At 45.8% G+C, this 12,799-nt stretch overlaps 1 protein-coding gene and 1 non-coding gene across 6 annotated transcripts in view; one reads left to right on the plus strand and one right to left on the minus strand.

The window, feature by feature from the left end:
• Rab3ip (RAB3A interacting protein) overlaps window positions 1-9,374 on the minus strand; it is a 162,466-nt gene extending 153,092 nt beyond the window's left edge. For 4 of the 5 annotated variants that reach the window (XM_071609685.1, XM_071609686.1, XM_071609692.1 and 1 more), the window contains exon 1: window positions 9,292-9,360. In XM_071609685.1, coding sequence (XP_071465786.1) covers window positions 9,292-9,322 — 31 coding nt within the window. In that variant the 5' untranslated portion in view covers window positions 9,323-9,360. Of the gene's footprint in view, window positions 1-9,291 lie in introns of all 5 variants that reach the window. The other variant, XM_071609691.1, reaches the window with a different exon arrangement.
• LOC139705282 (small nucleolar RNA SNORD50) lies at window positions 8,185-8,233 on the plus strand. The gene has a single exon (XR_011707201.1). It is a non-coding gene; the product is annotated as a small nucleolar RNA SNORD50 (small nucleolar RNA).
• Window positions 9,375-12,799: the final 3,425 nt, after the last annotated feature.

Raw genomic sequence — 12,799 nt, forward strand, 5'->3', positions numbered from 1 at the left:
CATGATAGGGCTGCCTGCTTAGGAACTCTTCAGGAGATCCTTGGAAACATTTTGCTACGGACAAAAATTTATTAGTGGAGCCATATTATTATGAGACTAAAGCTTTAAAACTGTACAACTTGGAGTTATATAGAATTCTTCCATCCCAAATCATTCTCAAATGCCACAAAAACTAAAATTCTCACAGCTACATTTTACACATTGAGAGGAATTTTTTTTAAATAAAATTAATTGGAGAAAAACGTATCAATTTCTGACCACTAAAGGGAAGGGCAGGAAGAAGGTGCCAGAGTAGCTCTGGGAGTCCCAGAGCTGCAGAGATGCCAGGGCTGGAAGGTACAGGAAGCCTTCTGTCCTAACCTGAGCATTTCTTACTTTTTGTGTGCACCTGACCTTACAAAATTCAGTGTCAACAGAAACCCAAAGATAAGAGCAATTCCACGTGGGTGCACTATGCTTTTATGTAAATAGCATCCCCGAGATTTCACATGTCCATTCCCCAAATCCCATGTGTTCACTCTCCATGACCTTCAGCTGCAACCAGGAGGAGCTGGTCATGGCTCGTCCCTGCAGGCAGGCCTGTCCCTGCCACTGACCTAGCTCTTGCTTCCCTGCATGTGGGATTATGGAGATGAAGCCACAAAACACCTTGGAATCTCCAGTGTCTTGCCAGAGGCATCTTCTCTCCAACAGCTGCAAACACCATCCCCACACATTCAGGGAGGGCCCTGAAGACCAGGAAAAGGATTCCTTCTGGCCAAAGTGACCAGCTCAAAGTGAATCAAGTCTACACTGGGGAGCATCTTCTTCTACACTATGCCAAGGGAACCAAGTCCCCGCTACATTGGCTTAAGGCAAGTGAGTCCCCATCTATCCTGGCTCAAAGTGAGTGTGTATACACAGTGAGCAGTAGAAGGAGGCACAGTGTCCAGGCCTTGGAGAGGATGGCTGCTGGGCTCTGGTCCTCGCCCTGAGGCCTCTCTCTCTCTCAAACAAAACAAAACAAAAACCTGCCTTTTCATCTTTGAAACATCAATTTTATTATACAATTTGTGGGGGGAGAAAAGAAATTAAGAATAAATTTCTCCCAAAACATGGGAGAAAGGACAAAAAGCAGGACAGGGGGAAGTGTCCCAGGGAAAAGTCTCTATGATGTGTCATCGCAGTGGGGGGGGGGGGGGGGGCAGGGCAGAGGAGACTCCTGGTGGATGCAGATGAGTTGCTGCCTGGAATCCTTGCAGAGAAGCCTGAGCCCTCTGCACACCTCATCCCACACCATGTCGTCAGCCTCCAGAGAGCTCAGGGTCTTGTGGCTGTCCCTCAGTTCTGTCTGGGCATTTCCATTGGAGCCACTCTGTTTCTGGACGCTGTCCCATGGAGGCAGGGTAAGCAGCACAGTTGTTGGGAGCGTTTGTCGTTTGTCGATCCTCCTCTTCACTCTCTTCCAACCCCTGCTGGGCACAGGGTCTCCCGCTGGGAGGCTGGGCTGGGAGGGGGTATGTCTATGTGGAGGAAGCAGAGAGGGATGGCAGGCTCTGGCACTTCCAGCACCCTTCTGCTGGGACTGCTCGGCCTCCTCAGGCTGCTGCTGCTCACAGGGCAAGGGAAGGGCGGGCTCACTGGGACACTTCTTGGAGCAGACCCTGGGAAGATCCATAGGGCCTGCCTGCTGGGTTCTCTATGAGGATGAGGTAGGTGGCCATCCCATCATCAGATCTTCATCTGGCCACAGACACCCAGGTATATAGGGGTGGTGACCCACGTCAATCATGAGTTTCATAATTGTGGGATCCGGGAGTTTGGGGAGTGCCTCACTAGAAGGACTGGGCGAAGCAGCTTCCCCACCCTGGCTCAGCCATGGGTGCCCCATGACCTGCTCTATGGTGGGCCTCTGTGTGGGGCCACTGTTGGGGTCCCATTGATGAGGCTTTCTGCTCCCTCAGACACATGCGGGGGATGTCATAGGTTCCCTGTGTCATCAGCTTCTTCAGCTGCTTTCTGCTGGCTGCCATGAATGGGCATCTCCCAGTGAGCATAGAGAATGACCCCAGGCTCCAAATGTCTGGGGGTGGAGGCGGGCTTTGTATTCCTTCCCCTGGGCGAGTTCAGGGGCAAAGCATAGGAGAGTGCCCCAGATCCTCTTCAGCTTCTCCCCAGCTCAGGCCAAAGTCGCTGGGTTTCACATTGCTGCTGGCATCCACCATGATGTTCTCAGCCTTCAAGATGCAGGATACCCTGCTAGTGTCCGTATGCACGGCACTCAAGATCAGCCTGAATGGTCTGCAGGCCTCCTGCTCCTGCATGCCATCGGGTTCCAGGATGAGGTCCCATAGCTGTTCCCCACCTGTATGCTCCATGATAAGGCAGATATAGTCAACGGTCTCAATGACCTAAAAGAGCTGGATCATATTTTGACGGTCCAAGGCCTCCATCATCTCCGGTTCAGTCAGGAATGGGAAGTTCAAGGCTACTTTTGCCAGGACCTTCACCACAACCTCTGTCCCATGAGCTGATGGCAGGCAAGTTTCACCTGGGCGAAGCCCCCTTCCCCAATGTCCTGCAGGACCATATGATGGCCTGTGAAGAGCAAGCTCACAGCAGGAGCTCTGCCACTGCACCGCCAAACTGCTCTGACTACTCTCATAGCTCATCCTGAACTGGAACAAGGATGCTAGCTAAAATAATAATAATAATAATAATAATAAACCAAAAAAATGGGAAAAAACCCAAATCGAAAATCCAATATCCAAAGACCACAACCACCAGCTACCAACCACCGACCACCACTATCTGGGAGTCTTGACAAGTCACCACCAAGAGCTTCCTGTACTTAGGGACAAAAATCCAGCTGCAGCCACTTGCTTATATGCCTGCTGTTTGAAATTCTCTCAAAATTGCCATTTGTGGGGTCAGAGCAAGAAATGACCTAGTTATACCTGGGTAAAACCCCCCAGTGTTCATCTCACTCTTGGGCTTCCACGACCTTTTCCACTTTCATAATAAGAATAAGAAAGGACTCTGGAAGGTCTTTTGCTTTAGAGGGTCATGGAGACCGATATGTACTTGTTTGGAAATTAAAATTTGTAGGATACTTCAGTGGTCTTTTCATTTTGGTGGGGGTGGAGGGTAGAGGTTCACTGGATTAGACAAAGGGGAGGAGGTAGGGAGTGGGGGATGGGGCTGGGGAACATGAAGGATACACAGCAGAGTCATTCAGTGGCTCGGATATGAGCAGGCAGGGGAAAGGAGGAATCAGGGATGACTCCTTCCCTCAAATGACTGGGGTGGTTGGGGATGCTGTTTTCTGAGATGGAAAAGATAAAAAGAACTATAGGTTGGGGTTTGCTCAGGAAGAACAGAGTTCTTGTTTCAGGCCTATTAAACCCCATGCAAGTAGAGAAGTCAAAAGAGACAATGAGATATACAGACAATCTGGACCTTGGAGTTAGATGCCAGAGCTGGATAGGATTGTGGAGTCATTAACTAGAAGAATGCAGCCATGACGCTTGAAAGCAAATGAAAGAGAATCCAAAGGGAAAAGAAAGGGAGAGAGACCTCGATGGATGAGCAATGCTTTATTAAGCAACAGAGGGGCACATGTTCAAGAGGAAAAATGGTAACAGGCTACAATAAGGTTCTGAGTTTTATAGGGTTTAGCAAGGCCAGGTCATGGGAGGAGTTGGTCAGTTACTTTTGGCAGGCTTACTTTGGCTGAGTAGGGGGATTTTGGCAGATAAGGGAGACTGTGACAGGTCAGATTCCTGAGCTCCCTTTTCCTGTTTCTCTTTTTCTTTTTGGGGTTATGTGCGTGGGGGGGTGGGGTACCTAGGATTGAACTTGGGAGCACTCGACCACTGAGCCACATCCCCAGCCCTATTTTGTATTTTATTTAGAGACAGGGTCTCACTGAGTTGCTTAGTGCCTCAGCAACAGCTTTGAATTCACGATCCTCGTGTCTCAGCCTCCTGAGCTGGCTTGAGTCCCTTTTTCCCTGAGAGTTTTTTAAGTCTCCATTTCTTTGGGCACTGGATGAACTTGCCCACACACTCAACTGACCCAGGACTCCACCCTCTTTTCACACGGCCTCCAGAGCCAATGACTAGTCGTAAGAGAATGTACACCTCTGCCCCACACAGCAGTGTCCTCAGGCTCCCACACGGGTCCCTTCCCTATGCTCACCATCCCACTCCAGGGAGGTACTGGTCCTACCCTGTATCTCTGCCCTTCTCACCCAGGGGGATATTTTATTTCTGTGACATGTGCATTCCCAGGAGTGACAAGGTCAGCTTCTGCTACTGCTATGGAAAGGCAGCCACTGTGACTCTAAAGTTGGAGTCTTTCTCAACACATGGCTGGCAAGATAAGCAAGAAAGCAAGTGGCATTTCTGACTTCTCACATCTGTCTACCTATGAATTATGGTGTCCCATGAACTCCCACGGCCAGGTGTGCCCTCTGGTGGTCATAGTCACAGTGATTTTGATGATGACCACTAATGCTGACCATTTACTATGAGCCACACTTGTAATGAAAAATTTTACCCAGACTGTCCCACTGATTGCTCACACTAATTCTGTGAAGCTCTACGGTCCTTCTACTGTTCTCCCCATCCCAGGAAGGAGAAAATTTACAGAGGAGATCGTGCTCCTAGACATCCAATCCCCTCTAACGCCTCACGGTGCACATAAGCCACTCTAGAAGGAAAGGGGGAATTTCAAAATGCTTATTTTTCACTACAAAAGCAGGCATGTTTTATGTCTTAAATGAAAATATAAATGACCAATTATCAAAATCACATTTTAACATGCTTCCTTCCAAACTTTATTTTCTCCTTTCCATATTTTTTTATTGTCATAGTCAATATAAATATCAAATCTTCACTGTAGAAGAGTCTAAAAGATTTTTTTCCTTCCACAGTACTTTCTATTCTTAAGTGTGTTGTCCACAGATTTGAGTTTCAAGGCAGCAGTATTTACTTGGGCATCCAGGGCAGTCTGACCTAGAGCCCGTGCCAGTACTTCCGTCATATGTCACATGTCTATCCCACACACAGCCCAGAGATCCAGGGTTGCTATGGAGACTGAGGGCAAACTTGAAACCTCAAGACAGGTCACAGGGTCTGTCCGAGTGCACTGCGCTCAGGCCAGGTGTCCCAGAGGGCACATCTGGGAATCTGTGGCTGTCTGTCTTCCAGCAGAGGTTATTATAGAGCCTGACCTCAGGCTGAGCTTGGTGAGCCCTAGGGAAGCCATACACAGGGCCTGGGATTCTGGGGAAATGTTACTCTAGACACCAGAGGGATGAGGCTATGTGGCAGCCTTCTCCATGAATCCTTTTCATTTTCTTGCACTGTTTCCTAAAGAATGTCTCTCCTTTGCCAGAAGCCTCAGCCTCTTCTCAATCCCACACACTCCCTGCAGGATGCAGCCCCTCCTGGCTGTGGCCTCCAGGGTCAGACAGATTTCCAGCTCTGTCACTTACTAATTTTGTGACCTGGGCCCCACCTAGGTTCTCTGACCTGTTTCTTTATCTAAAAAATATGGATGATGGTTGGGGTTGTAGCTCGGTGGTAGAGTGCTCGTCTCACACATATGAAGCACTGGGTTCAATCCTCAGCACCACATAAAAATAAAATAAAGGAATTATGTCCATCTACAACTAAAAAAATATTTAAAAATAAATAAGGTTGATAAACGTTCTTGCAGAGTTGCTAGGAGGATCAAAAGGACGCTTTGCTGAGCACCCAACATGTTAGCAAGGGCTTAATAATGGCGGCTGTGCTCGAAATTTTCTCCATCTAGTGGGCTGGTGAGGGGAGGCACGGTGCAGCTGTTTGTGTGGCAGGTAGCTGCACCAGTCCTCTGGAGTGTCCAGATTCCTACATCTCCTTAGTACTGGGAAGCATCAGGGACACAAGGAAGCTGCCTGAGTGCCCACCTGCTCCACCCGTCTCTCTCTTTGCACCATATTCCAAGAACACAGGAAGGGCTACACCAGGAACAGTATCAATTATGTAAATGCTTGGACTAAATCCATAGGATGCCAAGCATGGTGCGGAATGGGGTCCTGGAGCCTCCTGCATCAGGAGGCTTCCTTCCCCAAATGAAAATGGAGAACAATTCTGGTCTCTACCTTGCAGCCCAGTCGTGATATTTAGATGAGATAATATACAAAGCCCTCAGCAAGATAAATGACATGAGGTTCATTCTTATTATTAAAAATAACTTTGTGGGGCTGGGGCAGTAGCTCAGTGGCAGAGCGCTTGCCTAGCATGTGTGAGGCACTGGGTTCAATCCTTAGTACCACATAAAAATAAACAAAATAAAGTCATGCTGTCTATAAACGACTACAGAAAGAAAATTTTTAAAAATTAACTTTGTGGCTAGGCATGGTGGTGCATGCTTGTAATACCAGCCACTCGGGAGGGATGACTATGCAGAGTACAGAGGATTTTCAGGGCAGTAACAATACTCTGTAGGATACTACAGTGGTGGGTACATGTCATTATATATTTATCAAAAATCATCAGCAGGATTGGACCCTAATGTAAACTGGGGACTTTGGGTGATAATGATATCAGTCTCCATTGATTGTAACAAATGTGCCACTCTGATTGGATTTGTTAATTGTGGGTGAGTTTGGAGTGGAAGGGATAAAGGCCATGTAGGAAATCTTAGTACTTTCTGCTCAACTTTGCCATGAACCTAAAACTGCTCTTAATAATAATAATAATAATAATAATAATAATAATAATAAAGTGTATTAATTTAAAACAAAATAGGCTTCAAACCCAAGAAGTCTGGCTCCAGAATACACTCCATTAACCCCTGTGCTACACCAACCTAGGCTATAATGGAAGGGAAAATCCAACTTTTGATACAATCTAGAAAAAAAAATACATATATATGAGTGAAGTGAGGAGGTTGCTGGGTTTTAGAATATAGCTGCAGTTCATCTTGCCCACCCTTCCTAATCCATCTGGTAGGCAAGGCTTGGAGGCTGACCCAGCTGTTCCCGCCTCACATGAAGCATTTGATAACAAGCGCCTGACGTGTGGCGTGAGGCTGGCATCCCCAGGGCCCTTTGATCTGGAAAACAGCTGTGAGTTATCTGGGCACTGGGAGCAGAAAGCTTTATCAGCTGGCCTGTCCCAAAGCTGATGGGGAGGCTCTCCATCTGCTGGTGCAGCCGCAGCGCTAATGTCCTGTTTTTAGACAGAGTCATTCCTTCCAGGACTGTTTTTCTGATGAAGGAACAAGGGACTCTGTCCTAAGACATAGGCAATGAAGATCAAGCCACTCCTTTCTGCAGATTTGTGGACCACCCTCCAAAGCATTCAACTAAAGGATTTTGGTTGCTCATTCCCCAGTTGGAGGAACCCAGCATAATAGAGCTTTATGCCCCAGTAAAGGGAACTAAAGACATTGCAAGATGTTGCTCAAAAAAGAGCATCTTGCTGACATTTCTAAGAATACCATGAAAGAAGAAAATATCAGCATAAGAAACTGTTAACTTCCTATGACTGTGATAAAATAGCTGTGATAAATAAACTTAAAAGAAGAAAGTTAGAAAAAAAGAGGAAAGACTTGTTTTGGCTCATGTTTCAGGGGTTTCAGTCCATGGCTGCTTGGTCCCATTGCTTTTGGACCTGTGGTGAGGCAGAAAATTATGGCAGAAGTACATGGAGGCTGGGAAACAAAGAGCAAAAGAGGAAGAGCCCAGGGCCCAGTATTCCCTTCAAGGCCACACCCCCAGTGATCTAACTTCCTCCCACTAGAGCCCACCTCCTAAAGGTTCCACCACTTTCCAATTGTACCATAGGCTGGTGACCAAACCTTTAACACACAAGACTTCAGGGTACAATTCAGATTCAAACTATAGCGGAGACCAAAGGAAAATGTATATTTTTATATATCATGGAGGAGGATGCAGGAAGTGGGTAGTAAACCAGAAGGGTATAGAGCCAACCCAAGCAGGTTTAGGTCTTCCTGACACCAAGCCAGGAATCTGGATAAGGCTTAGGAACAGGGAGAGACACCCCTAGAGCTAGCTGGTCCAGTCTCAGTGTCCACCAGAACTTCACAAGCATAATGAGACAAACCATTTTCCAAGTGCTGTCAGGGTGAGGGAGAGACTCAGGCCCATGAACCAAGGTTCAAGGATCTGGCAATTGAAAGAAGATGTGAAATCAGTGATGAAACCTATCCCGAAGCTGATTACCTGAAGAAAGAAGATGTGAGGCACAGTGGGAATATGGGTCATCCTTTATTCAGAGGTAGCCACAGCCATTAAGCCAGCTCCTTTTTGCCCCTATTTAGCCCCTGAGTCTTTTCCCTAGGCCTTTTTCATAATCAGGCCAAATAAAGAAGGCATGCTGCCAACAGGTTACATAAGAGGGTGCATGCTCACAAGCTAAGTGTTTCTGACCTTGAGAATACACGCTGAATCAGTGTTTCTGGCCTTGACTAACCATAACATAGCTGGTTCCCAGCCCTAGCTACACACTAAAACATAACATAAAACAGGCCACCAGAAGTCTTGATGAGGGAGCCTAACTATAGCCATTTTGGACCTGCCCAACAAGCACCTTCTGTGTGCAAGATACTTTGAACACATTATCTTACTGACCTCAGGACAACCTCATGTCACTAGTCCATTTTGGCAAGTAAGTGAACCGAAGCTCAGAGAAATTAACTCACCCTAATCAATGGCAGAGCTGATATTCAAACTCAAATTTTTGTGGCTCTAAAGCTCATGCTGTCTTGGTCTACTTATGCTGGTTCCTCTAAACATCTTGGGGGTTACAAAAGGAAGGCTGGATCAAAGTCTTTGCTAATCTTAACTTTGTGGTCCAGTATTTAAATCAAAATTAAAACAATATTTTCCTCAAGCACAACCCCTGCCCCACCTACCCCACCCTTAACCTACATTTGCAGCTAAGAGATACAACATTTGGTGACACCAAAGTCACCCTGTGGAAAGTCCACGTTGCCAAGTTCTTAGGGACAACACTCTTGTTTCCAGATAAGAGAAAGGAGATCACGAGAAGCTAAACAACTTGCTCGATATCACATGGCAATTTAAAGAATGCAAACACAGAGCTTCAGAGTCCCAATCCAGGACCTCCCCCATGCCACCCCGACCCATCAACCTCACTCCAGCTAGGCAGGATTCAGCAGGGATTCAAACAACCCTACTGTCCTACAGACCCCAGAAGTGCCATGCCATTGAATTGTTGCCATTCTTCCCTCCAAATGTAAATGAAAAATGAACAAGAGAAAGACATAGCTCACCCCAGGGCCTCCGAAAAGTCCAGGTTGGCATTTCAGAGCCAGATGTAGTCAGATCCCCAAAGGACTCACAAAATCTACTCATGTAATCACATAACTGCTCTTTCATCATCCTGGCATATAAATACCCCCGCCCCACCTCTGAGAGAAGCACTGTGGATGTCTCCAAGTAAAAACTTCCAGCTGGTAACATTTGTGAACTCCTCCAGGGTCCAAAGATGATGCTCACTGGACAAAAACTGGATTAAATCCTGAAAATGCAGAAGGAGGGCTGGAGATATACTCAACGGCACAGCACTTGCCTAATATGTGGAAGGGCTTGGGTTCAATCCCCATGTTTTAGTCATATTTTTTTGCTGCCGTGACGAAAAGACCCAACCAGAACAATAGTAGAGGAGGAAACATTTATTTGCAGGCTCAAGTTTTCAGAGATCTTAGTCCATTGACAGCCAACTCCATTCCTTATGGGCTCAAGATGAGGCAGGACATCATGGCGGAAGAGTGTGGCAGAGGGAACCAGCTCATATGATCAGAAAGCAGACAGGGAGGTCTCCCGCTTGCCAGATACAAATATATACCCCAAATCCATGCCCCCAATGTCCCACCTCCTCCAGCCACACCCCACCTGCCTCAGTTACCACTCAATTAATCCATCAGGTTATTAAGACCCAATCATTTTTCCTCCAAACCTTCCTGCATTGTCTCACCATGAGCTTTTGGGGGACACCTCACATCCAAGCAATAACACCCCAGTACCACAAAAGAAAAAAAATGAATGACAGAGAGGAAGCATGAGTTCACGGTATAGATCCCATTCCCCAATATCACTTTATCTCATTCTAATGTCAGTTCAGTAATATGTGAGGGATGAGAGGTGACAATTAAGAGGAGACAGTGTCAAAAATCAAGGCTGTGCCAAGGTTATCTTATCTTCTCCTGGCTTTAACAATCTGAAAGCACACCAGCCCAAGGTCACTTTCACTGTCCTTATTCCATGTTGTCCCTATACCCACCAGACTTTTTGATGGTTCATGGTTACCAAAGTTGTGAGATTGATTCTTCAATCCCAAAAGGTTCTCAAGTGGCAGCTATTTTATTGATGCAAATGGACCTGATCACAGACTTGGGCAAATACCTACATTCCTTAAAGGAGGACTGACAAGAAAGAAAGTCTGGAGGGGAAAAGAATTGATGTCTATTAAGTTTATCCTATATTTTGAGTTTTTATGGTCACTTAATACCATTATTAGTATCCCCACTTAAAAGTGTGGGAAGACTTTCAAAGAGATTAAGCAACTTTTCTAAAGCTGTATAGTCAAGAAGGAGGAGGAGGAGGAGAAAGAAAAGAAAAAAAAAGGTAGAAGCTGGGGCTGGGGAGTAACTCAATGGTGGAATATGTGCTTAGCACATGCAAGGCTCCAAGTTTGATCTTCAACATCCAAAAAAAAAAAAAAGATAAAATTCCAAACTAGTTTCACCTAACTATGGACCCACATGTACCAGGCATTTGGGGGAAGGACTGTGGGTTTCCTGCCTAACCTCCTTTTCATGCTATTAGGACCCTGGTTGTACTAAGGCAGCAATGTGCTCAGCTCCAGGTGATCTGAGTTTAGTTAGAATCTACCATCCTCTGAAATCACCTCTAGTTAGGCTCTGATGCCTGAGCTTCCACTCAGAATTCTTTTCCACATAGAATCCATCTTACACACAGCAGTTGGTAATAACTGGAATCACTGGGCATCACCATATCACTGTTGCTCTAGGAATTAAGCCAACTTTGGTGGCTTGTCCAGGGTTCCACCATTCATAGCATTGTTTCCACTGGAAAATGCATTGCAAGATTCACCAGCCTAGCCCCAGCCCCCAACCAGCCAAATATAAACAAGTCTTCATTCATGAGTCCTTTATAAGTCTCAGTCAATTCAAGTTTCACAGGTGCAAACCTAAAACTGCTTTCATAGTATCAATCCTTCACTTATCACAAAGTGCTAGGAATATCAAGACTTCCAAAGGAAATTCTGAAGAGTAGAGTTGTGTTTGGGGTTATTTCCATACTATCCCTGCCCCCATTATTAAATTGAAAGAAAATCTTCCTTTACTGGGAAAAAAATCAATTCCATTCAAGAACATAAAATGCTAGTTGTTTTATCTATTTTATGATCAGGGCAATGCAGTTAGTCCCTGTAAGAGGACTAACTGGCATCAGTACCAGGATTTCTCTGTCTTGGCTCTAGAGACTTTTTGAGCTAGGTAATTCTTGGTCACGGGGGTCTTTCCTAATGCTTAACAGCATCCCTGGCCCTACTGACCAGAATCACTCTCTGGGTTATGACAACCAAAACACCTTCACACATTGTAATCATCCCCTGAAGGGGTAAAATTGCCACTAGTTAAGAACCAATGGCAGAGGCTGATAAGTTGGGAGGACCTCTTCCAAGAGGACATTGACAGAGCCAAGAGAACACTCCAATGAAGTACTGATCTGGGTTCTGAAAGAAAATCTCAGCTTTGTACAGTAGGGAGCAGAGGGTCTTTGGGCAAGGGCTATCCTCCAGGCCATTAAGAATGCTGGTTCTAGGGGCTGGGGTTGTGGCTCAGTGGTACAGTACTTGCCTAGCACATGTGAGGCACTGGGTTCAAACCTCAGCACCACATAGAAATGAAATAAAGATATTGTGTCCCCTTACAACTGAAAAAAAAAAAGAATGCTAGTTCTAGGAAGCTAGTTCCTCCTGACTGAAGCAGAATCCCAGCAAAGCCCATTTTCCTGATCTTGGTTCCTTTTGCTCACGTTCAAGCTAAAAAAGGCTGCCTCTCCCACTTGGGCACGTTCTTTCCCTAACTGCACCCCAAGAGTTGAGTCAATGGAATTCCTTCAGGGTTTGTTTTCATTTCACTGTTCATTGTTGAAGCTCCTTTTCTCAGAATAATTGTCTTCACACAGCAGTTGTTATTGAACAGATTCCAGAAGTTCAACACTAAAAGAGAATCTAATTAACTTCACAGGATATTTTGGGAGACTTCTCTGATATCCAGCTTTGGATACATCCACAGAGCAGACTCAGCACACACTCATAGCGGTAGGCTCAAATCTCAGGGGGAACCCCCAGCTTTCCCCCCAGTGTGCGATCTGGAAAGAATAAAATTGGAGCTTATCCCACCAGCTGCCAAGCAAACTAAATTCTATCCTGGGTTCTTCCAACATTGTATATATCTTGTTAGTGCTTCTGAATAAATTTTTAATTCTTCTAAGAACCACTCTCCTTTACCTCAGAATAATAAATAGTTTTATTTTAAAAGTATTTAATTCCCAGTGGCTTGGGAGGCTGAGGCAGGAGGATCATGAGTTCAAAGCCAGCTTCAGCAACTTAGCGAGGCACTTAGCAACTCAGTGAGAACCTATCTCTAAATAAAATATTTTAAAAGGGCTGGGGATGTCAGTGGTTAAATGCCCCAGATTCAGTCCCTGGTACCCGCCCCCCACCAAAGTACTTATTCATAAATATACACT

This window comes from Marmota flaviventris, chromosome 3 (assembly GCF_047511675.1).
Source record: "Marmota flaviventris isolate mMarFla1 chromosome 3, mMarFla1.hap1, whole genome shotgun sequence".
Classification (NCBI taxonomy): Eukaryota; Metazoa; Chordata; class Mammalia; order Rodentia; family Sciuridae; genus Marmota; species Marmota flaviventris.